Source organism: Euprymna scolopes, chromosome 23, assembly GCF_053919585.1.
Source record: "Euprymna scolopes isolate OS-2025 chromosome 23, ASM5391958v1, whole genome shotgun sequence".
In the NCBI taxonomy this organism is placed as follows: domain Eukaryota; kingdom Metazoa; phylum Mollusca; class Cephalopoda; order Sepiida; family Sepiolidae; genus Euprymna; species Euprymna scolopes.
In genome coordinates, this window is record NC_136504.1 from 67,141,926 (window position 1) to 67,166,857 (window position 24,932).

General features: G+C 34.4%; 1 protein-coding gene across 4 annotated transcripts in view; it reads left to right on the forward strand.

Moving 5' to 3' along the window:
• Positions 1-13,497: 13,497 nt before the first annotated feature.
• LOC145245968 (eukaryotic translation initiation factor 2D-like) overlaps positions 13,498-24,932 on the forward strand; it is a 127,915-nt gene continuing 116,480 nt past the window's right edge. Inside the window, exon 1 of one of the 4 annotated variants that reach the window (XM_080107751.1) lies at positions 13,498-13,559. Coding sequence is in view for 1 of the 4 variants with exons in the window: in XM_080107748.1 (XP_079963874.1) it covers positions 22,751-23,121 (371 nt within the window). In the remaining 3 variants the exon portion in view is untranslated. Of the gene's footprint in view, positions 13,560-16,765; positions 16,906-22,675; positions 23,122-24,932 lie in introns of those variants that run through there. The other 3 variants (XM_080107752.1, XM_080107748.1, XM_080107755.1) reach the window with 3 other exon arrangements.

Here is a 24,932-nt window from a genome sequence, read left to right on the forward strand (position 1 = left end):
AAATATGAATAAATTCTAAACAATGAACAATGGGGGTACCCATTGAATACTATTTTTTATAGGTAAGTGATTTTTTGGAATTTATATATATTTTTATAATCGAAGTAAGTAAAATTTCATTGATTTTCTTTAAATCTTTTTTAAAGAAAACCGATTTAAAAAAAACAAATATTGCATGATTTGCTATTAAACCTGTTAATCTTTTAAATTTTGGTCTTTGCTCCTTTAATTGAAAAAAAAAAGGGTTTGAATTACATTTTTCAAGCTTCTAAAGATAGTAAGCTGAATTATTCAAGTTCTTATCACGCATTTTTAATGGCGGCTCCTGATACACCTAGAAGTAGGAAGTCATAGATCCCCCCAGCTGTGTATCCGTACATTCATATCGTGAACGTTTGTTTAATTTTTACCATTTTTTAATTTGATTATTTTTCTGTATTTCTACTTTTAATTTTTTTTTCAAGATTATATAAAAATTTTGTTACTCTGAAAGTTACACATTCATTCAGGCAAGGAAAATATTAGAATCTTAGATATAAAAATTACGCGAAAAGAGTAATCTAAAAAAAAAAAAAGAGGAAATATTTTTTGCAATTATAATTTTTTGTGTGAAAATATTAAATAAACAATGCTTAATTCAATGATAATATTATTATAAGTTTAGTTAAGGTGTTTTTGTTTAAACAAAATAATACATTTCCACTAAGATTCAAATAAAAATAATGGATTCATTATATTCCGTGATCATTATTTGATAAATACTGATATTTCATTAAAATTGGTTAATTTCCTGATTTTTGATGAATTTTTAAGTAAAGGGAGGGGGTCAAAATATTTATACATTTTGAGCATCGGCTATTCATTTTGCACATACCTAGTTTAATAAAATTCCCTCTCCCCTCCTACCTATATTAAAAATGAGTTTCTAAATAATAACATTATTATTTCAGCCCGGTACTTTCTCTGCATAAGTACCCATTTATTGTTACATATCTGTAGGGATCTCCAACGTGCACCACAGATTTACCCTACCCCCATATATAACACAATGTAACTCTAATTTAGTTTAATATCATCATCATAACGTTTTGGTACCATTAAAAAGAAGCTTAAAATAAACTAGTAATATTAAATAAACAAACTTTTCAAGCACGAAAATAATGAAAATACGAAACCAAAATCATTGTTTACATTATCGGCGCCTTTAAAACAACATTCCTATGTAGTGATTATTCTGTGTTTAATAAATCTAGCAAAAATCAACTAATGGTCACATTTCCATGTAATTTTCCATACTTATTCATTTTTACTTTAACTTATATTTTAAAAGCAGTTTTTGTTAAATATGTGAGAGGAAATTTTTGTAGGTGTTCTAACTGAAGGTTGCAGGAGGCACTGAGGGCTGCAAGAGGCACTGAAGGCTGCAGGAGGTGCTGGAAACCACAGAGTGAGCAGGAAGCAGGCAGGCAGTAGTAGTTGCATAGAAGTAGGCTGTGATTTGCATAGGAGTAGTTTGTGGTTTGTATAAATAATGTGTTGTGGTCCGGTTTAAGAGGTCACATTTATAAGGTGAAAGAGTCCTGGGGTTCACTGCGAGCAGTTAAACTATGAGTGTACTCTCGGTATCTATTTGCTTCCCCATGAAAACAAAATGTGACACAAGATCGTTTTTAATGTGGGAGAAAACCAGCTCCCCCAAAAAGGGGCACTCTGGCAGTATGTAAAATAAAATTGCCTAAGTATAGAAGATTTCCCCCTCCTTTGACTAAGAACAATTTCACTTGAATGCAGCATCAGAGCAGACACTACATCCCGGCCACTAGGCCAAACGAGTGTACTCTATTTATTCACTAGCCTGGGTGCTCAGCATTGCTCGGGTGTTTTGAGGTGTGTGTTGAACAAAAAAAAAATGTAGTAGAAGGCAGGCAGGCTGGAACCCATACCGCGAAGGTGGAAAAGAAAGTGAAAGAAAATCTGATGTCTTAGCCAATGTCTTCATGATGTGACCAGAAGTCAAAAGCGTTGAAATTAACTGAAGTCAATCCAACAGTGACAATGACTTGTTAAAATGTCGGCGAAAAAAATCAACCCCTCCTTGTACAAAACAGTGGAGTTTAGGGTGAAGGAATTAATGTTTTTGGCCAATTTTTCGATATTTGTCATCAGAAGGGCCAAGCTTCAAAACGATACTGATCTCGTGAACATCCGTCGCCTCTGTCAACATTTTTAGGCAGACATACAAATATACACGCATTTTAACAGACAGGTGAGATTTACATAATAGATTGTATATACATACACAAAATGTAGGACAAGGTCGTAAAGGTGGCTGGAGGTTAATGTGGACCTAACTAACATATTAACTTAACTAGACTTTCACCATAATACCAGATTCACTCCATGAATATCCTAGTTAAAAACCGGAATGATAATATATATACATGGGAGTTGGGGATAAAAATTTTATATACAAAACTGCTGAAACATATATAGGGTGGGCCAAAATAAGGGTCCTATTTTTTAAGTTATTCAAATTTAAAGATAGGACCCTTATTTTGGCCCACCCTGTACAATGAAAAAATTATTTATTAGTAAAAGAACTCCCCACTAATAATTGTGGCAAATAAGTAGTTTTGTCATTTGAAAAGGATGTAGGTCCCCATGAAACTAACTTTATTTAAACACAATGAAAGTGGGCCTATATCACTGACAAAACAGCTGATCTGTCACCTAATTGGGGTCGGAAATGGGGATTATTGAACTAAGAAAAATGGGGACAAAAACAAAAGGATAGGGACAAAATTAAAAAGATGACAACATGTACACTCTAGTTAAACTAAATAAAAATATCTAACACTAACCTACTCTAGCCTAAACAGTTCAATATAGTGTCAAAATTCTCTGCTTAAGTCACGTCCAAATACCTAACCACTCAATATTAGCTCCATTCACTTGGCACAGATGCGAAACTTTCACCCACCTTCCAACCTTTCGTTGAAATTTGCTGGAGAGAGTTTCATCTTCTCCAGCCTCATACGCATTTTTAAACGGTATTTGTAAATGAGAACCAGCTGTGGAGCAGTGAAAGTCTCCTCTCCGTAAACCTCCTTCTGTTGTGTTGACTAAATCACCTCTCTCATAATCGCTAGCAAGCAAAAAAAAAAAATGTAGCATTCTTTTTTTTTATGGTTGGTGCTCAGTTACAACAGGGGGAAACCGAATTCATTAAAAAAAAAACTGTCCATTAAACATGCAGACCGTGAAGACTTCAACTAACTTACACAACGGTCGAACAATAGCACAGTGGAAGAAAGCATGATCAAAGTCTTCCTCCCAGTCCCTACATCAGACACAACTAGGTGTCTCTACTAAACCCACTGCAAGAAGTGTTTTACCGGCCAAGAGAGCATTACAAATTACCAGCCAGGTGAATGATGCCTCATAATTCTCAAAACAGTTCAACCTGGGCCTTCAAGGCCATATCAAGCGATGCTCCTTGTTCATAAAACTGAACCCCTCAATTTTTTTGTCTGGAATAGATTCCCTCACCATAACTGTCCACTACTATGAGGTAGTACTGTCCATCAAATGGTCCCACATAGTCCACTTGTAACCGATATAATGATACCTGATCGATGTTGAGAAAACTTCTGCTACTTGTTCCTCAGTCTGCAGTTTTTCTTTGGTTTCTCTTATAAAGTTGTCGCTTTCCGCTTCTTTCCTTATATCATCCAGTGTAACATGGAGTTCTCCCACAGTGTTGAATAGTATCGAACTGTAATCTCTCTCTGATTGTAGTGATGCGATCACCAAGTCTTCTAGTGGTTCACCAGTCCTTGGTATTAACCAGGATAGGACGTCTGTGTGTCCTAACTTCTTTGACGGAAGGAACACCATATCAAAGTTGTAATTCAATAGGACTGATCCCCATCTTTGGAAATTGTTTGCTGTATGTGTAGGCAACCCTTTCTTTGAGCCAAAGATAGAGATCAGCGGCTTGTGATCCGTTTGTAATTTCAAGTGTCATCCATGCAGGTATCTGTAGAATCTTGTTACCATGAAAATGATACTTAAGAATTCTTTCTCTATCTGGGAATAATTTCTTTCTGCAGGTAGTAGGGTTCTCAACGCATGTGCTATAGGTTTTGTAGATCCATCAGGACTTTTTATCTAGGATACACGTGTCAATTTCAGATATGCTCACGTCATTTGCGATGATAATGTCTAAATCTGGGTTGTAGTGAATCCGGAATAATTCTGATGTGAGCACCTCTTTCAATTTTTCAATTCAGTTGAAGGGTTATATTTGGCCCCCTTTCCAATCTGTTTAGTACCCGGCGTCTGAGTTCAACATACTTGGTCAACACTAAGCCTTGAATGGAAATCATGACAGTGTCTATTTATAAATAGAAATCATGACAGTGTCTATTTATAAATGGAAATCATGACAGTGTCAATTTATAAATGTGGTGTAATCTTGGCCTTCTTTGTGGGTTAGGTTGATACATTTCTATCTTTTATGAAATAATCTAGTTTTTGGACAGTATAATTCCATCAAGAGCTTCACCACCTCGTCAAAGGACAATTCGCTCTTCTGTTTCGGTATGATGTAGTCTACAAAGTTCTAATGTTCTGCAGCTCCCAATTTTTGTAATAAAAAAAATGAACTTTCATCTGCTTGCTCCATGACTTGCAATCTCTCCTGAATACATTATCAAATCTGTGAAAATAGGCTTAATAAGCCAAATCCTCTTCCAGAACGTAGTAAAATGTTTCTAATGCTGACTGGATCATGGTTTGGCAAAAACATTCTGGTTTAACTTGTGTATCCTTTTTCGAAATCCTTTGTCACCAATGTTGTGGTCTGGTTTAAGCGATCACAATTATAAGGTGAAAGAGTCCTGAGGTTCACTGCGGGTGGTTAAACTATAAACTCTCTGCTTGAAGGTAGAAATAGCTGGCATTATATAAGCCAGACGAATCCATATCGTCCATGGATATAGGAGTGTTAACTACCCCAGAACATAGTGTGGAAAATGTAGCCCTGAAAAAGGTAATTTGTAGTTCGCCCTGAAAAATGTAATGTTTGAACTACTGCTACTGCTGCTGAGACCCTTCGGCTGCAGGGCTCGTCCACTTGACTGGTAGCATCAAAGTCACATTTGGGAGGCTTCCTGCTCCCTAGCCACATTAAGAAGTTTTGTCTGTAGACGCGCTGTATTCATGAAAGAATGTTGTTACATCAGATGTCGCTCTCAGAAAAAAAAGCAAATGAATAGGATTCCCCACTGAATCAATCACGATCAAAAGAGCTTCAAATGTAAATTGATTGTTTTTATGTTCGATTCGGTTTGAAATCAAAAGTCTACTGAAATTAATTATTTGAAAAAAATCAAATTTTCGGGGGGGGGGGGTCGCTTGTGGATAAAACGAAAAAAAACAACATGACACAAAACATCTACACATATTGGTACACATGAGTTGCACGCGAAAGTCATGTGGTTGACTTTTTTTGTGTGTTTCTTTATTTGAGTGGAAAAATACCAGTGTTCTGAAACTCACCATGACAGAGGTGAACAAGAGGTGTTTGAGGAAAATGGTTTCCTCGGTCATTTTCAGCAGTTCCTGAATTTCCTCACAAGCAAGCAGTAGAGTTTCTTAGACTCTGTCTATATGAAATATGGACATAAATACTCTACCAGATCAGCAAGTATAAGAAAACGAGAAGTGTCATTCTCACCAGATTCATCTTTTCATGGGAGAGACAGGTTTTGGTATTCTGGCCCTATGCAAATCACAATGCCAAAATATCAAAGCCTAATAGATTCTAGCTAAATCCATCACCATAAAATACACCCTTAAGGAAAGGTCAAAAAGGACAAGAAAAATATTGTTCTAGTTAGAGTAATATCGTAGTAATGGTATAAATACATATAAATATGATAAATAATTATTCGTGTTATATATAGCTTAGAAAGTAAAAAAGGTAGGTACCCATACTTTCAAGTCGTGAGTCAGTACTTTGGGCAAAGTGATATCACAAAGGGGATGCCAAGCTCTTTTGAAATTAAACCCCAGAGAGAACAGATCACTTTGTTTCATCATCCGTCTATTGTTTGATCAGCTCAATGTAGTAGCAGTTTTTCTTTAGCCCCTAAAAGTGCCAATGAGGTAAGAATCCAAAATTTTAATATTTTATTGGTCATGATTTAGATAAAGTAGCGTGCAGCCTTGTCTTTTTATAAGAATATATTCAATGCTTTGTTACTTATGAGATATTTTTGGCAGTCACATTTCCTTATTCTACATGATGGTCTTAAAAAAAACTTTTTTGTATCACATGTGTCTGGTGTTGCTGTCATGTCTATCTCCCATCCTTTTCCTTTGTATTATTTTTGCTGTTTGTATTTTATTTTTGTAAAATATATCTTTTTTTGTTTTTTGTACATTTTGTATTGCATTTGCATCAATCGTTTTTATTTATTTTTATTGCAGTTTTCACAGCTGCACGTGTACATGTAGATGACCATCATATCTCAAAGCAATGTCCTAAAAGAAACATATGCCAACATTACACTCGTGTCACCAGAGATGTCTCAATATGGGCAGAAATGATAAATGAGGGGATCTTAGGCAGCCTCGCACTTCTGAGAAGCATAAATCAGGAAAAGAAAACTCCTCAGAAGTTGTATGTAGAGGAGTGATGAGCACAGAAACCAGCATCCAACTCATCTATGATTGTGCTTGTTTGGTTGTCCTCGACTTCACAGCCGCAGAAAGAACGCCTGACATATGTCTTACTGGACACTATGTCAGACACTTTTGCCTTGACAGAAACTCTGGAAAGAGTATATAACTCGGGCAGCAACCTGGCAAATCACTCTCAACATGTGAACCTTCAATTGACATCTTGACCAAGAAAAAATAAGATAATTAGATGTCCAAAACTGGACACTCTTATGGTCAGGGGTTATGATGATTCTCAAGAAAGAAGATCCCTCCCAAATGTTTATTCCAGAAATTTAATTCATGTAGAACAGACTCACATCCCTATCCCTGAAACACCTAAGAAATAGCCCTACCTTGCTGGAATTACACATCGCATTCACGCACCCAAAAATTTCGATGTGGGGCTACTGATTGGATATGATTGTCCCTGAGCTTTAGCCCCCCAAAATTGTATCGCTGGGAAAGTCAGCAATCCTTTTGCGGTAGAGACTGACTTGGGTTGGAGCATTGTAGGAAAAACAGACCTCAGGGAAGACTCTGGAAATGCCATCAAACTAGTAATTACATAAGAAGTTCCAAAAAATGTGTAACTCTGGCCAACTGAAAAGAGGCGGCTAGACAAAAAGCTTCACACAAAAGCGAGCATCACCTTTCAGTCTACAAGGAAAGCCAATGCATGTAGCAAACCTGTTAGAATCAGATTTCATTAAGAGGAGAAATAAAGAGGTAATTTCACAGGAAAACCTCCACTTCATGGAAATCACCAAGAAAAACATACATCAGCAATGTGATGGACATTTTGCTTCAGCATTGCCTTTCAAAGGGGAGAAACCTAAGCTGCCTAACAACAAAGGATCTGCTGAGCTCCACCTGCCATACCTGAAGAGTAGATTCTTGAGACAAAAAAATACACACAGGACTACTGAATCTTTATGGAGACTATAATAAAAAAAAAAAAAAAAAAAAAAAAAAAGTGGGGCTGAAGATATTCCCAACACCAACTCCAATGATAAGATCATTTGGTATATTCCCCACCATGGAGTGTACCACCCAAAAAAGACAGAAAAAATTAGAGTGGTTTTTGACTGTGCAGCCAAATATCTAGTCACAGCCTTGTTGCAAGGTCCAGACCAGCTAAATACATTAGTGTCTATTCTGGACTGAGTCAATCGTTTTCAGGTCAATGAGGATGACAGAGATTATCTGCATTTTCTATACTGAGAGGAGATTTAAACAAGGAACCCAAAGAGTATTGGATGAAGGTTCACGTTTTTGGGATGGTTTCATCTCCTGGATGTGCAATCTTCACACTGAAATTTATTGCTCAAAAGTATCAGGACTTGAGATCAGAAGCCTCAGGATTCATATACTGAGATTTCTATTATGGATGACGGTCTTACAAGTGTTGCTGATGTGAAATCTGCAATTGAACTGATTCACAATTCTCGTACCATCTGTGAAAAGAGAAATCTATTCTTGCATAAGTTTGCTTCAAACAATTGTGAAGTCCTTAAGAGCATCCCAAATTTGGAAAAGCTTAAGACATGGTTCATCTCGATTTATCAATCAAAAGTTTACTGGTTTAAAGAACCGGGGAATGAACTGGGGCATAAAGTCCAATCAATTCCACTTTCAAGTAGTGGTACAGGACAGATCTGTCACTCAGAGAGGCAGCCTATCAACTGTAGCTTCTGTTTTTGACCCAATTGCTTAATTGCACTCTTTATATTAAGGGGAAAGCAGATAATGTGAAAAGTTTGCAGAAAGGGGTCTGGTTGGAATGACTCCCTCCCAATGGAGATTGTCATCTCTTGGAGATGGAGATCACAACTAGGTAAACTAGTGCAACTAAAGATATACAAGTGCTACAAACCAAAAGATTTAGAACAGGCAAAATAATCGAATTACATCATTTCTCTGATGCCAGCATCATAGGCTGTGGCTAATGCTCTTACATAATAAAGATAAATGAGAATGGTCAAATACACTGTTCTCTGGTCATGGGTAAAGCCTGAGTGGTTCCCTACAATCTATCACCATTCTCAAATTGGAATTGCAAGCAGCTGTGACTTCAGTAAAAATTAGCAATTTTTTTAACAATAAATTGAGTTTAAAGTATATTGTTAACTACTTCTGGACTGGTTGCAAAATCATCTTGGCATATATAGGAAATGAAGCCAAGTAGTTCCGCACATATGTAGTGAACCAGATGCAAAAAAATCAAAGATACCATGGCGATACAACAGTGGCATTATGTATGCACCAGAGATAATCCTGCTGATCATGCCTTTGGGGGTTTAAATGCTGATGAGCTCGAGGTCTTTGGTTGGTTCAATGGGTTATCTTTCCTTTGGGAAGAGGGAACATTGGAAAAAGAACAAATATATAACATCCCACCTGATGATCCTGAAGTTAGGATGATAAGAGCCCTGTCCACCACAGTAGCTTATGAACATCTTGGATTGAAAATCTGGAATAGATTTTCAGACTGGACACAGATGGTGGGAGTTGTTTCTCTAATCCTAAAATATTTGCACCGGAAAAGGGGGCACAGTTTGGAATCTGTAGAAGCAGTTCAATAGTGTGCAGAAAGGAAGATCATCCAGTTGGTACAAGAGTACGCCTTTTTGGAGAAGCTGACTTCTCTCTGTAGTGCCAAAGCACAAACTAAGCCAATATCCATCAAAAGGGAGAGTAACCTTTTTCAACAGACCCTTTTGTGGATGGATGAGGAAAGAATGCTTAGAGTAGGAGGAAGACTGAAAAAAATCAGTCTTTCCTATGGAGGTGAAACATCCCTTGATACTTCCAAAGGATAGTCATGTTATCAGACTGATTATCAAGCATTATTATGAGTTTGCTGCACATCAAGGCCGAGATATGGCTTTAAACGCTCTCAAAAATGAGTGTTTCTGAACCATAGTGGGTAGAGCAGTAGTATCCTCATTCTTACTGTTTGCAGGTATTTTCGAGGAAAATCCCAAACCCAAAAAATGGCTGATCTATTAGAGATTGGATGCAGGCAGCACCTTCATTCATTTCCTGTGGAATGGATTGTTTTGGTCCTTTCTTTATCAAGGAAGGCAGAAAACCCCTTAAAAAGTATGGTGCTATCTTCACTTGCATAGCACTCAGAGCAGTGCATGTGGAAATTTTAGAAGACTTGACAACGGATGCCTTTATCAATTGCCTACATTGCTTCATGTCAATTCGTGGACCAGTACGAAGTATTGACTGTGATCAGAAAACAAATTTTGTAGGTGTCAGAAATGAATGGAAAGTAGAGCTGGAGAAGCTAAGTGAATGCAGGTTGAAGGATATGTTGTGTCGACATGGCTGTGATTTCATTTTTAACACCCTGGTATTCAAGCACATGGATGGAGGGGGGAATTTGGGAAAGGCAGATTGGATTTGTAAAACATGTACTAGAAGGATTTCTGCAAATGTCTATAAATGGGTTGAGCATTTCTTCCTTGTAGACACTTTTTTTATGAAGCAATGGCTATTGACTTTCACTGTGGGCAATCACAGCAAGGCTTGTGATCCTATTTCTCTTTCCCCAAATCAGCTGCTGACCATGAAAGGAGTCGTATTGCCTCCTCTTGGTAATTATGCTAAAAAGAGGTGGAGACAGGTCCAATACCTAGCAAATAAGTTTTGGAAAAGATGGTGAATGGAATACTTACAGACCCTGCAAACACACAAAAAGTGTATGTAAAATCAGAGCAACCTTGAGGAAGGTGATATTGTCATCCTCAAGGACGATAATGTTCAACGAGGATAGAAACATTTACTATATATATTTCAAGTTATTATTTATTTATTAATTATTATTTTTTAACTTACTAATAAAATTTAACATTTTATATTTCCAAATAAGTAAGTTTGATATAAATAATTTTAAAATGTGCCTTAAACTGGAAATATTATGAAATGGCTGGAATTATACTTTTTATATTCATAGGCCATTAGTTACCCAACTAGGATAATAAGACAAGAAGTCAAAGTTTTGGTCCTCTTCTGTCAAAGAGAGTCAAGTATCACTAGTTATAATGCACATTAAAAATATGAAATGCTTCATGAATTTGCATGTCACTTTTATATAAATTTCTTTATGAAAATATAATTATTTAGATGCAAAATACCACAGTTTAATTAGAACATTTTGAAATATTTGCAATTATTTTTTAAATAACTTCATTTGAAAAATTCAAGTTATATTTGTTTTTTAAAAGATAAATTTTTGTAATGAAATAAAATAAACATATTACAAGTCTAAAAAAAGAAAAACATTAAAATTTGGATTGTTTCCTTTTTTCCTAGTATAACTCTTCTGTGTGTGAACTTGAAATTTCACTGTGCATATGCCCCAGTCAGGAATGGCATAGCAGAACGATGCCATCGCACTGTAAAACAGAGACAGTCTACTGGTACAATGTAACTTCAAAAGGTAACGAGTCATCTTTGACCTCACCAACCAATGCTATATACGAGGTCCAGGTGAAAGGAATTAATGTTATGCCGCCAGTAGCAGGCACCGAGCATAGTCCTTACCAAATTGGAGACTATGTGTGGGTGAAAGCACAAGAGAGTTGATGCACCACAAGATTTTTCCAGGGTCGGGTGTCTATAGTCCATCTTGGTGGATGGAGTGCCCCGACATGTGAAGAACTTGCACCCCCAATACAGCACACTCTTGTCAGGAGAAGATTCCGACGTCTTCAGAGAGCGGGTCAGAAGATCTGATATCTGACAACAAAACAGACTCAGAAGATGGTCATGAGGCAGAAGTAGAGGATGCACACGTTCCTGATGAAGCCCACAGTTTTGAAGAGGTCCCACAGTTGCAAAGAAGCAGCCTGTGTGATCATGAGATCAGGGAGAGTTGTGACAACAGTCATGAAAACAACTCTTTTTTTTTTTTTTGCACGAATATATGACGGTATTCGGCAGTTCAAAGGAAAACTTTAACTTCAACACATCAATTTCGTATTTCTTTATTGACATTCTCCGTCAGCTGATCTGAGTTGATATATATGAATGCCCTGGAAAAGTCAATTCTAATCAACGTTACCAGTTTTAAAAAATGCAAACGAACTTTGCTGTTTTTCAGAATAACAGAATATTTTAAAACTAGTAAAACTTTTTTCTTGGAATTCATATATATTAGATCAAATCAGCTGACAAAGAATATCAACAAAGAAGTACGGAACTTAATTTTAATTAATGACGCACACTACAATTTCAGGTGTGCTGTCACTCACACACACACACACACACACGCACACTCGCGTGCAAATAAACGAATGTTCATTGATTTTAATTTCCCCGCGCATTTTGCATAAAAATAAGTTCTTCCAGCAACGACATAATTTCAAATATCCCCACACGCTTTTCTCACAACAACAAAAGCAAAATGGACATATTTCTGGCGGACGTAGGTGAAGACAATACCACGTGACAATATCGACCAATGAGAAATTTTAGAAGATTGTTTTTTAACGCTTTCCCAAACCAAATATCAGCAGCAGCAGCAGCAATCTTGTGCTGGAATCCGATTCAAAAAGTATTTAAACGCAACAAACATTCTTTCTTTCTCTTGACATGAGAACATGTCTCGTTTTCATCTTATCGTCGTTTTCAAATCTGTTGAAACCATAATCACGCACGCCACACGGGCATCCAAAAAAAAAAAAAAAAAAAATACACTTATGCACACACGCTCCCATTCCGTACATTTTCTATAAGAATTACTAACAACGGACTACTTTCCTCACGGGACTTTCGAATAAGACAAACTTCGCCAGTTAAAACAAAAACCTTGAAATAAGGACATTATTTTCACAAAAGACTTTCAACTTCCAATCTTATTATTTTAACGAAGGACTTTCATCTAACATGACCTTTTAATCTTAGTAATTCCACATAAGATTTTCACCTAATTTGAATATTCTAACCTCCGTGATTTCACAAGAACTCTTACCGATCGGACTTGGCTTGTTCATCTTGTTATTTTGTTGAAGAATAAATGCGGCGTACTTTAAACGAGAAGGTGGTGTCATTGTGTTTTATTTTTTTAAATTTTTTTTATTATTATTTGGGGGGGGGGGGCGCAGAGGAATTTAATTTCTCTTTAATTCCTTTTCCCCTACACAGGTGAGGGTCATATTTTCTCTTTACACCGGCTAAAATAATATCATGTGATCTAATGTTTTCCAGTGTGTGATTTCGTAATATGAAAATTTGTAAAAAGGCAATAATTATTAGTGCGTTTTGAAATGTAATAATTGAAAGTAAAAAGGGAAGGGTGTCGACGATATGAATCAACCTTGCGTAGCAGATCAATCAATACCCCACCCACACCCTTATGTGACCACACACAACGATAAATGAGGGGGAGATACGTTCGGTCCTATCTTAATGATTGGCTTTCAGCAAGCTTTTTTGATTTAAAACCATGTTGTAGTTAAAATAAAAAAGAATGGAAAAAATACCACTAAACATTAAAAACAGTAAATTTAATCTTTTACGCGAAACGCAGCACAAGACGATTATTGTCAGTACAATCCTAAAAATGGGAGATTATTATCGTAAAATAATGTTTGTTTTTTTGTTTTGTTTTTTTTGCTTTTGATTACATACGCATTATTGGAACTTGCTAACTCTTTAAGAACATGTTACTTATTATTATTCATTTATTTATTTATTTTTATTTTATTTTTTTGAAAAGTTAAAACTTGAAATTATTTCCCTTTCCTTTCCCGACAGTTGTTTAGTTTACGAGTCACGGATACTTATGAATACTCATGACGGGGATGATTTCGTTACGAGTAATTTTTTGTGTTATTATTTTTGGCTTTTGTATAAGCTGTTTCTCCTTTTGGGTTTTTTTTTCTTTTTTTCTTGATTCTTTTTCTTTCATTTGCAGATAACACACCCCGATCAGATTTTTTTTTTTTTTTTTTTTTTTTTAGACGATTACGTGTCAACACCCTAAAAAAAATTACTTTTCTAATTACCCGCCTATTTTTATTTTGTTTTAAAGTATTTTAAAGCACTTTATTTACATTTTGGCAATATTTTCTTTGCTGGTATAGGGTTATATGTACCCGTACCCCTATTCCAAATTCGTGACACTTGGGTCACCAGTCCACACCATCAGTTGACCGGACCGTTTCTCTTGTATTAAACGGTCATAAACAAAGTTTAATGTTCAATTTAAACGGTTTCAAAGCAACATAAATGAATTCAGTACGCAAAGTTAAGACGCCGAGAGTTGATTCGGTTTACCTAAATATACAATAACGAAAAACGAAACTATAAGGAACCACTTGTTTTATCATGAAGGAAAAAAAAAAAAGGGTACTTGTTTTGTTTAATCAAGACATTAAAAAATGACAATATTGAAAATATATATATAGTACGTACAAAAAATAATAATCATAATAAATAATAATAAAATAAAATAATTAATAAAAAATCACATAATTTGATCAAGTAGTTTTTTCTTTTTACAGAGAAAAATCAAATTTTAATGATCGTGTCGCGGCCATCTTGCTTATTCCGCGAACGAGGAGGGGGTGCCTTTAAACGAAGAAGGTGATTAACAAATGACAAGATGAAAAAGGGATTAAAAAAGGACAGAGAAACTCTGTAAAATAAGTGAAAAACTAAAATATTTATCTAGGTATTTTTTCTGTCCATGTTTCAAAATAATCTCGACAAACTTTAAGCGGTGATTTAGACTTATTTCTCCTGGGGCCCCCTCTTCATCCGCGAAATAAACAAAATAGCCGTGACACGATCGATCGAGTTTGATTTTCCTTTGTAAAAAAACAAAACTACTTGATCAAATTAAGGGAATTTTTTTTTTGTATAACTTTATTCCATAACGAATACGTATAATATATATTTTTTTTCAATATTTTCATTTTTAATGTCTTCATTAAACTAAACAAGTACCAAAAGCTTTTACACACACGCACACATATATGGAAATATTTTATTTCAAAAAAGTAATTTAAAATTTCATAGTTTATATTTCTATAAACAATTTTCTAAATATTTAGAACATATTTATATGGAAATAATTTGAAATTTTGGGTTTGTTTTACTGTACACAGATTCAAAAAAGTTGTCAAAAACAAATATAGAACAAATAAATGTTATCAAAGGCAAGATAAGTTACTTTTCTACCCAACTGGATATGTTTTTAGTGTTTTTATTTAGTGTAATATGTTTATTCAGCTCGAAAAACATATAGTGTTTACCGATGTATTGGAAAATTAGAAATGGCACCCGACTCTCTCTTTGACACGGTAAGTTTGGGAAAAGGAGTTAAAAATAAAAAACTAGACAAAATTAGAAACTTGCTCAATATATATGATCCCTTGTCCTTATGTCTTCCTGTTACTATTTGGAGAAAAGTTCTTATCAATAATCTATGGGAAATGAAGTTGTCTTGGGATCAGAAAATTCTTGGGGAACTCCATGATAATTGGAGGTTATTAACAATGGAGTTAGATCGATTGAGTGATGTAAAGTTCTCTAGAGAAGCCTTAGAGGAAGGTATTCCTGCTGAATTCTTGTATTTTTGTGATGCCTCAAAAGAAGGCTTATAGCTTTTCCCTGTACAATAAACAGGGAATGAATGTATTTTGATTTTTGCAGAGACCAAAGTGGCTCTTCTCAAGAAAAAATTCCTACCACTCTGGAACTTGTAGCAATATTTTTTGCTGTATGATACTTTCTAATGTTTTGAGAGCTGTGACTTCAGTTGTCATTGAGTAACTATATCTCATTACTAATGCTCAGGTTGTTTTCCTTAACGGGAAATCCTTTAAAGGCAATATATTTGTCAAAAGCTGAATTAAAGATGTTAAAAAAATGAAAAAAACTACTCTATAGATTTTCACATTGAGATATTATGAAATACAGAGGCATCACAATCTTTATTGTTACAGCGTAGACTACCAAATGGTTTGTGCTCAGTAACCACCAAACAAATTTAAATAAGGGGTATAGAATGTACCCATCCAGAGAGGGAATGTGAAATCAAAGAGCTTTAGATGTGGGGATAGTGCATGAGCTATATGCGAAAGGCATAAATATTGAGGAATAACTTGCCTGATAGCAAAGTGAGAATCACATGACTTACCTGTGCTAGAAATGAACCTCTGCAAGAATACTTAGACTCAGAGAGATAGTTGAACAAAGTGAAAAGAGTGTTTGCAATAGGAAACAAAATTCTCAATTTCCTTATGAACACCCACCTTTTCATTTTATCACCATGGCACAGAAAAAAAATATTCTGAGGAAGACGTATAGCATCAAAATATTGATTTTAAACAAATAAATGTTTATTTTACAAAATCTTTGTATTGTTATTTGGCTTATAGATGTATAACATACGTATCTCATTTTAAAATTTAAATAATGAGAATACAAACTAACAACTGTATTTATATCCTTTTTTATTCTGAAAAAAAAAAAATTGTTTTTAGAATCAGAACTGAGGCTCCAATTTTCCTTATTCCAAAAGTTTTGATTTATCCAATTCCTAATTCTGATTGTCTCAACACAAATATGTTATTACAAGCTAGAAGATACTAGTAGTCAGGTATGGTTCCCTGTGCTGAATCTACAACTCTAATGATTGGCAGTTCCTCCCTAAGATGCTTGCAACACATGAATAAAAGATATAAAGGATATGTCAGCCATGAGATTTACAGTTTTTATGACATGTTGTCTGGTTCAAGATCAGTTTTCCTTGTAATATATCTAAGTGAGGCACACAAGGGCAAAAAATGACAACACACATGAACAACCACAGATTTATATATAAGAAAACTTTTATTACAATAAAAGGTTTAATCTCCCTGAATTTGTATGAGAGAGGGAGCAAACACAAAGAAAAAATATAATGATATTATAAGAAGTGATTGAATAAGTCTTAATAAAAAGAACATTTAAACATGAATGTCATTGCAAAGTCTGCTAGACTGTTTAACAGGGGATGCTGTTTTGGATATTGCAGTGAGAAGATTCAGCATTTCTATCCCATCGCGGTTAACGACCTGATAACAGCCAGAGGAATAGTTGGCCAAAACATTGTGAAACAACAACTAGAAAATGTGGATAATAGACTGCAATAAATAAATGGATAAAGAACCAGAGGTAATAGTATGATCCATATACTGTTCAAGCTTTCTTTCTCGTTATTTCCTACTCTCTCTTTTTCTTTTCAGTTACATTGATATTGTCTCTCTCCTTCAAATGTTTTTTTCTTCAGTGAATAATCCTTTTTGGTTAGGCAGCAAACTATTTGTTATAGTTTTTTTCATGAATCGGCATAAATTGGTGTAATCTCCAAATTGACTCTAGACTGAAACAACATGTGTTCGCAATGTCTATCTGGTTTGCATAATTCAAACAAACACCCCAACTGGTGTTTAGATGATTCTTTATTCCTCCACTAGGTCCCTAGACTGAAGCAGCATACGTTTCGCAATGTCCATTTAGTTCTTTCACAGTTACAGAAATCTGGAATCATCATCGCTCCTTTTAGTCATCTTCAAGTGAGTTGATTTGGCTACATGGCATGCTGGTTGATATACCATAAATTGATATTATAGTTCGGTTAATGAGACATGGTGCTTTGAGCATCCATCATAAGCATTGACTAATGTATAGAATGATTTTCTGAAAATCTTTTTGCCACACGTGATTTTCATTTTTCCGACTAATATTGTTCCATTCTGCATCTCTTTCATTATAATATTTCCTTCTTTATGGAGGGGAGAGAGAAAGCATAAGAGAGAGAGAGAGAGAGTGAAAGAGAGAGAGAGAGAGCATGAGAGAGATGGGTGGGAGTTTATCTGTCTGGACTGTTTTTGCTATCATGTTAGTTTGTGGGCGGATGTAGGAGTGGGAGATTGTCTGGCCTTTTCTGCATTATGGGCCTGCTATGATTTTATACCACAATATATATATATATATATATATATATATATATATATATATATATATATATATATATATATATTGTGCTGATATTTCAAGAGTGTTGATGTGTTATTGCACAAATAAAAAAAAATAGAATCTCATTTTCATTTTTTTTCGTTGACAGCATGGAGAAAAATGGTAAAATTTTATCAAAGAATACATGAATCAATAAAAGAGACTGCAATCTTTATTTTAAAACAGTCCTCACAAGGGCAGAGTTTAACAAAATACGGTTTCCTAGTCAAAAGCTTTCAATTTTTTTTAAACACATTTTTTTAACATAAATCATAAATTCTTAACAAGAAAAAAAGAAAAAAATCAGTTTTTAATTGATTACTATCAAAAAAGTAATAAATAAAATAAACTGGGCAATGATTCCAATTCTCGTGAACAACAAAAAAGGTATTGAATTAAAATTTTTGCAGTATATTCTTAGATTCAGAGTGAGAAATACGTTTGCAATTTAATCGATGTGTTCATTGTGAATAAGAAGAGGATTAAGTGAAAGAGGGAGGTATGGAGGAATGGGAGGAGATCATCAGATCGATCGATAACAGTTCATTCAGCTCGGAATAAATAGGATATTATTGTATCTGCTATGAGCCGACAGTGAAGCTGATATGAGTGTATGATCAGTACAAGATAAATAAAGACATAGGATAGGATTGAACAAATAAAGATAGTAACTAATTTAAAAGGAGAAAAAATAAAACTAAGCAGTTACCTAAACAAAATTGTTCATTTGAGATAGAGTACTTAGGATTTTAAGGTGATTAGAAAAATACCTGTCCCAAGACAGGTAAAATTAATATTCAGAACAGAACAGTTTTGCATCACTTTTTTATATTCTCTTAGGATTAAAATCAATATAATACTACTAAACCTCATGTTTAGAATTCTTGTTCTAATTTTTACCTAGAAAATATCTAAGATTTAAGGCTTAAAAGATTCTTAAGAAAATGAAATTTCAGGAAAATTGGTGTCTCATTTCAGTTTTGATTAAAATTCATTAGTATTCTGGAAAATGTATGAAATTTTAAGTTTGAGCTTAAGGGGTCTTTAAGAAGAAATTGAAATTCAAGGAGTTTTGTTTAATTGGTGTCTATGAATCAAAGTTAATTCAAATTTTAAATTATTGATCTTTAAAATCATTTTAAAATACTCAAAAAAAAACAAAAAAACTGAAACTTGGCAAATATTAATTGATGTTTGATACCCATTTTTAAAATTTTACAAAACTCAGAGGTAACTGATTTTCATGGAGGGCTTCCATTAAAATAAAATTAAACCAAATATAGCCCACGTTACCCACTCTTACGCCTATCAGCTGTATTCAAAAGTTTATAATGATCGGTTAATTAATTATGGATTTAATAGTGTACATACAAATATGAAAATACACATTAGATAGATAAATATATAGAGAGAGATAAAAAATAGATGTAAGCAGGCTAGAGAATCAACCTATAAAAATTGACGGAATCAGGAGCTGTGAAGATTCCTAAGTAGAGACTCTCTTAGGAGATGGATAATACCTCTTTTCAAGTAGTGAGACAAAGATGACTTTTTAAGCACTGAGCAGAATCAACAAGAGCCAGGATTCAGAATCTCTCTCTCTCTCTCTCTCTCTCTCTCTCTCTCTCTCTCTCTCTCTCTCTCCTATATATATATATATATATATATATATATATATATATATATATATAATACTTGTTTATTGTTATATAAACATGCTCACATCCCACTGCTACAAATAGCCACTTGTTTCAATCAAACAACAGATATCATCAGGCAGCAACTTGACTATTCAAAAGTTCAATGAATAATGCTATAATGCAAACCCGGGTATATATGTATATATATATAGTTATTTATTATAATTATTTTTTAATACCTGCAGACGCTAGTGTTTCATCCTTTCAGAAATGATTAAGGTCAGGAGATTCGAACCCGGCAACGAAGCAATCTCTGACTCCATTAACAAGGAACAAATCTACACAACCACCGTTAATTGCGAGATATACCGTTGAAATTTAAACATTTATCTTTTTTAAATGTCAAGACGGTGATAGTGATCTTATGATTATGACGTGATGATCTGCACGTGTGACCGACCTTTAACTTCAACTTAGAGTGTTCAACAATGAGAACAGAGTTCTTAAAGGAGCTGACATAATGACATATATATATCTATATATCAATAAAAGTGAACGTGTGTGTGTATCTGTGTGTGTGTGTCTGTGCGTCTGTGTACATTTCCCTACGCAATAACTCTGTCAATTTTAAGTCTATAGACTCGAAATTTGATATACAGGGTACTGAGATTTGGGAAAATCTTTGTGATCGGTTTTCGGCCAAAATTTTGGCAATTAAGGGGTCAAAGTTCAACGATTTGACCTTTGAGAACTCTACCAAACTCCTCCGCCAATTTTGAGTCTAAACACTTAAAATTTTAGATATAGGTGCCTTGTTGGACATGGATCTAACTTAATAACTTTGAGCCCAAAACAATAAATTTTAAGGGGTAATAATAGGGGTCAAAGTTTTTAAAAAATTGACCTCTGCGGTCTCTACCAAATTACTTAGACAATTTCTAGTCTAAACATTTGAAATTTGACATAAAGGGTATTCAGAGATAGGGCAAGCTTTTTAATCGGTTTGGGTCGAAAATTTTTAGTTACCAACCAATATATAAATGTATGTATGTATGTATGTATGTATGTTTGCATGTCTGCCTAAAACTTTCGACAGAGACGACGGATTTTACCAAGATCAGTATCATTTTGAAGTTTGACCTTTCAGACGACAAATATCGAAAAAATGGCTAAAAACATTAATATCTTCACCTTCAACTGAACACTTTTCTACAGGGGGGGCGCTTTTTTGCCGATATTTTTTAAAGTCATCCTCTACTTTAGATTGTCTAGCCTTAATTTAAACATAAGTTACTGCCGGTTTGGTGGTGGTCGTAACAGCAAAGATGTCAGGTTTTTTTTCCCCGTTCTTTTCCTCCTTCGCGGTACGGGTTTGAGCCTGCCTTCCTACTACCACTATTTTTTTTTTTTTTGCTCAACAGACACATCCAAACACCCAGGAAACGCTGCTAGTATATATATATATATATATATATATATATATATATATATATATATATATATACCAGATTAAAGGTATTCAATAGTGATAACTAATGAATTTAACAAGGTTATTAAGAGTACTCAATAAAAGAAGAACAAGATATATTTTTATTAATATGATCACAACACTGGACATACTAATGTCTCAGACAAACGATTGGCTAAAATCAGAAGTTCTCATCAGGCGACTTAATAAATGGTTGCTTTCCACAGAAAAAAAATAGTTTTTCATTTGGAGTGAAAGAATGACAACCATCTAAATTAAGTTTATATATAGATATGAAAACCTTTGCCACTGTAATTACTTCAGACCCCACAATACAGTGGAAAATATAACTCCCAGTATCCTACGATTATTTAAATCATATAAATAAGCTTATATATCTGTTCACTGACTGCTAATTTAACCATATGGACATATAACTTATAAATAAACAAACAAATAAATAATTCGAAAATGAGAAACAAATGAACGGATTAAAAAGTGATGAATAAAATAAATAAATAGAGCTTAACAATAAAATAGATGGATAATGTAGTCGCAGCCAGAAAAGAAAAAACAACCATAAAAAACAAAAATAGGGAAGTTAACAGTGATGAGAGTATGATATTATTTCAGATCAAAGTGAAAACTGAGGCTAATAAACAACAGCCAAGTTAAAATAACATCAATACCTCCCCATGCTACAGCTTGGCCACATGTGATCTTACTTCTCACTTTTCCTTCAACCCTCTACCCCCCTTCATTTACCACATCTCCCTCCAAAATCCTACTGCTCACACTCACAAAATATACACCCCACCTTCTTCCAAAGCGTAAACCACACCCAAATATATTATGAAAAACAAATATAATCTTGACTCTCTTTTTAATATTGGTCTGATGAATCAGGATTCCACTGAAACATGGATGCACATATGTAATCAACAATGTTTGTATAATAGACTATATATATATATATATATATATATATATATATATATATATATATATATATAGATCTTGTCTGTCTGTCTGAGGAATGTTCTGCCAAACTCCTCTATGAATATTTGGTCTACGGACTTTCAACTTTATATATAGGGAATTTGGATCTGTGGAACACATTTGATTTGATCTTTAACCTGTAAAAATAGCCGCCAAAGGGTTAAAATTGAAAAAAAATTGGGACTTGACAGGCATAAGTCAACTTAAAGTGCTTTTCTACGTATGTGCAAATATACATTTATAGGTTAAACAACGTTATTTTTTTAACTTTTTATATATGTATTGGACGTGGCTCAGAGGGTAACCAGTAAGGCAGGGAGTTATATATTTAGGTTTCAATTCTAGCTGATGACACCCATGTCATATATATATATATATATATATATATATATATATATATATATATATATATGGGGTTATTGTTTTCCAGAGGTGAAGTAACCAATGAAATTTAACGAGGTTAATACAAAAGTGCTCAATACTGAAGTAGAGCAAGGTATACTATTTATTTGTTTTTACATAAGCAGTAATATGCTGCTACACAGTCATGAGTATGTTTCGGTCAGCTAGTTACCAGGAACTAGAGACCTCTTCAGGCAACACAGCTTACACGAAAGCAAAGTTTGCAATGAAAATATCAGCTCTTTCTCGCCACAGGGAGTTAATAATATCAGGATGTTCCGTCAAATGTTGTGAAAAATAAGGTTTTGTTGTATGTGAATAAGACCCAATATGGATGCGGATTTGAGTCTGTGTTTAAAAGTAGCGGTCAAATGTTTAAAGATCGCCGATCCTATAAGGTCAAAGAGTAAAATTTGCCGATTATCAACAAGATGGATGGTTCTTCGAACTCGAGATGGCTTACTAATCTAGCCACAATGACCAGCTGAATGTAATGCAACGAAACAGTCTGTCTGTCTGTCTGTCTGTCTGTCTCTCTCTCTCTCTCTCTCTATATATATATATATATATATATATATATATATATATATATATATATACAGAGAGAGAGAGAGAGAGAGAGAGAGAGAGAGAGAGAGAGAGAGAGAGAGCGAGAGCAGTAAATAGACTTTCTTTTTGTCTATTCCACTCTCCCAGGTTTTATCTTCCTGTTCTTTGTGTTACCTACCAGGGAATGCCAACAGGGCCTTTTCAGGCATTTTTTGTGGGCCAAAGTGCACTTCCTTTTTCACTCACTCCTTCAGCGTCTGGTCATTACGGAGAGGTAAAAAAAAAAAAAAAAAAAGAGCGAGCACGAACGAGCACGTTAGTAAATCTAGTTTTAGAATATTCTGAATTATGGATCTGTTGTCGCTAAAACGACGTGAAACTAATAATGTGTGTGTGTGTGTGTGTGTGTGTGTGTGTGTGTGTGTGTGTGAGCGTGCGCGCTGATAGGATTAGTCGGAGAGAGGGAAAAATAATGTAAAAAAAATTCAAGCATGTGCGTGAGAATCTATTGTGACGTTGTGGTGTGTAAAAAGAATTTTGAAATACTGTGTGTAATCCATGTGGGTGGGTGTGTCTATAGTAGTATTTATTTTAAACTAGCTGTATCTACTCACAGCGTTGCCCGGGAATTTTTTTTCAGTTTTGTTTTTCTTTCTTTCTTTCTTTCTTTTTTTAATCGGCCGTTTGTTGTTAGTTACTTATTTATTTTTAAACAAGATTCTGGAAATGAAATTTAATTACAGTATCGTTTGATCATTAAATTATTAATTAAACTTTTACACTTTCTTGAATGGGGCAATTTTGGTTTTTGCATTGCCTATTTCCATAGTGATGCGTTATTTTCGTATTTGTTACTGTAACTAACAGAACAAAACAGGGATAAAAAAAAAAAAAAAACAAGATGCAACAAATAAATATTGCCAAGGGAAAGATCAGTTACTCTACTTGGAGAAGTTTATTTGTGGTTTAAATTATTTTAAAGCGTTTTTTTTTTCTGGGAGGGGGAGTTCAAAACAAACTTAGTATCCACTAGGGACTGCCAAACGATTGTGAAGAATGGACCGCATGTTTCCGTGACGTAAGATTTGTGTTAACTATACAAACTATGGAAAAGCAGGAGCGACTTAATGATTTTTTAAAACCTTTGTTTATCTTCTTCAAACTGCAATTAATAATTAATCTTTGTTAAAATTTTGTTAGGTTTTAAGATTTACACAGTTTAATGATTAATAATATGATACACATTTGTATATTAAATATGAAATACGGTTTTACTGAATTTTCATTTGGTTACCTACAGGGTTTCATATTTTGTTCAGTAAAAAGAGACATACAAAATATGAGGTGAGGCCTACAAAATGTTTAATATTTGTGCAATAATATTTTCAAATTGGCTATAAAATAGCTGACAAGAGTCATGTTTATATTAAAACTTAATATTTAAAAAAAAAATTAACACAATTAATTCAAAATCTATGTTGTAACGGAACATTTTAAAATAAGGGGATTTTAATCGTTTTAATCTTTTAAAAATTAATTAATGTTTACAAAGTTTCTTTTTCTTGGCAATTCAACTGATTATAGTATATATTAATTCAGAAAACTGCTATTTAAAAAAACATAACAATATTAAGTTTATTTTGTTTTGTTTTGTTTTTTTTATTAGATTTTCACCCCAAACAAGGCATATTGCCACTTTGTTGTAGGGAGCTACTATCAGGGAAATGGGCATCAGGGGTACTGTGTAGGGAGTTGGGCAGCAAGATGTCGGTTCACGTTGCACTTGAACTTCTGCATGTCAGTACAGTTGGGGAAGCACGGACCCGGCAGGGAATTCCAAAGTTTAGCTGTCCATGGGGAAGAAACTACTGGAGTAGAAGTCTCTCTTACATCTAGGGATCTCTACTGTGAAGGGGTGGGATTTAGCTGCTTGTCGAGTTTGTCGAGGGTATTTACGTCGAGGGAGCACAAGTGCTTGCAGTTCATCAGAGCATTCACCGTTAAAGTACTTGTAGAAAAAGCAGAGGGATGCAACATTTCGTCGATGGGACAGGGGCTGAAGTTTAGATGACAGTTCAGGACCTATCAGATTGGCAACTTTCTTTTGAACCTTGTCTAGGAGCGAG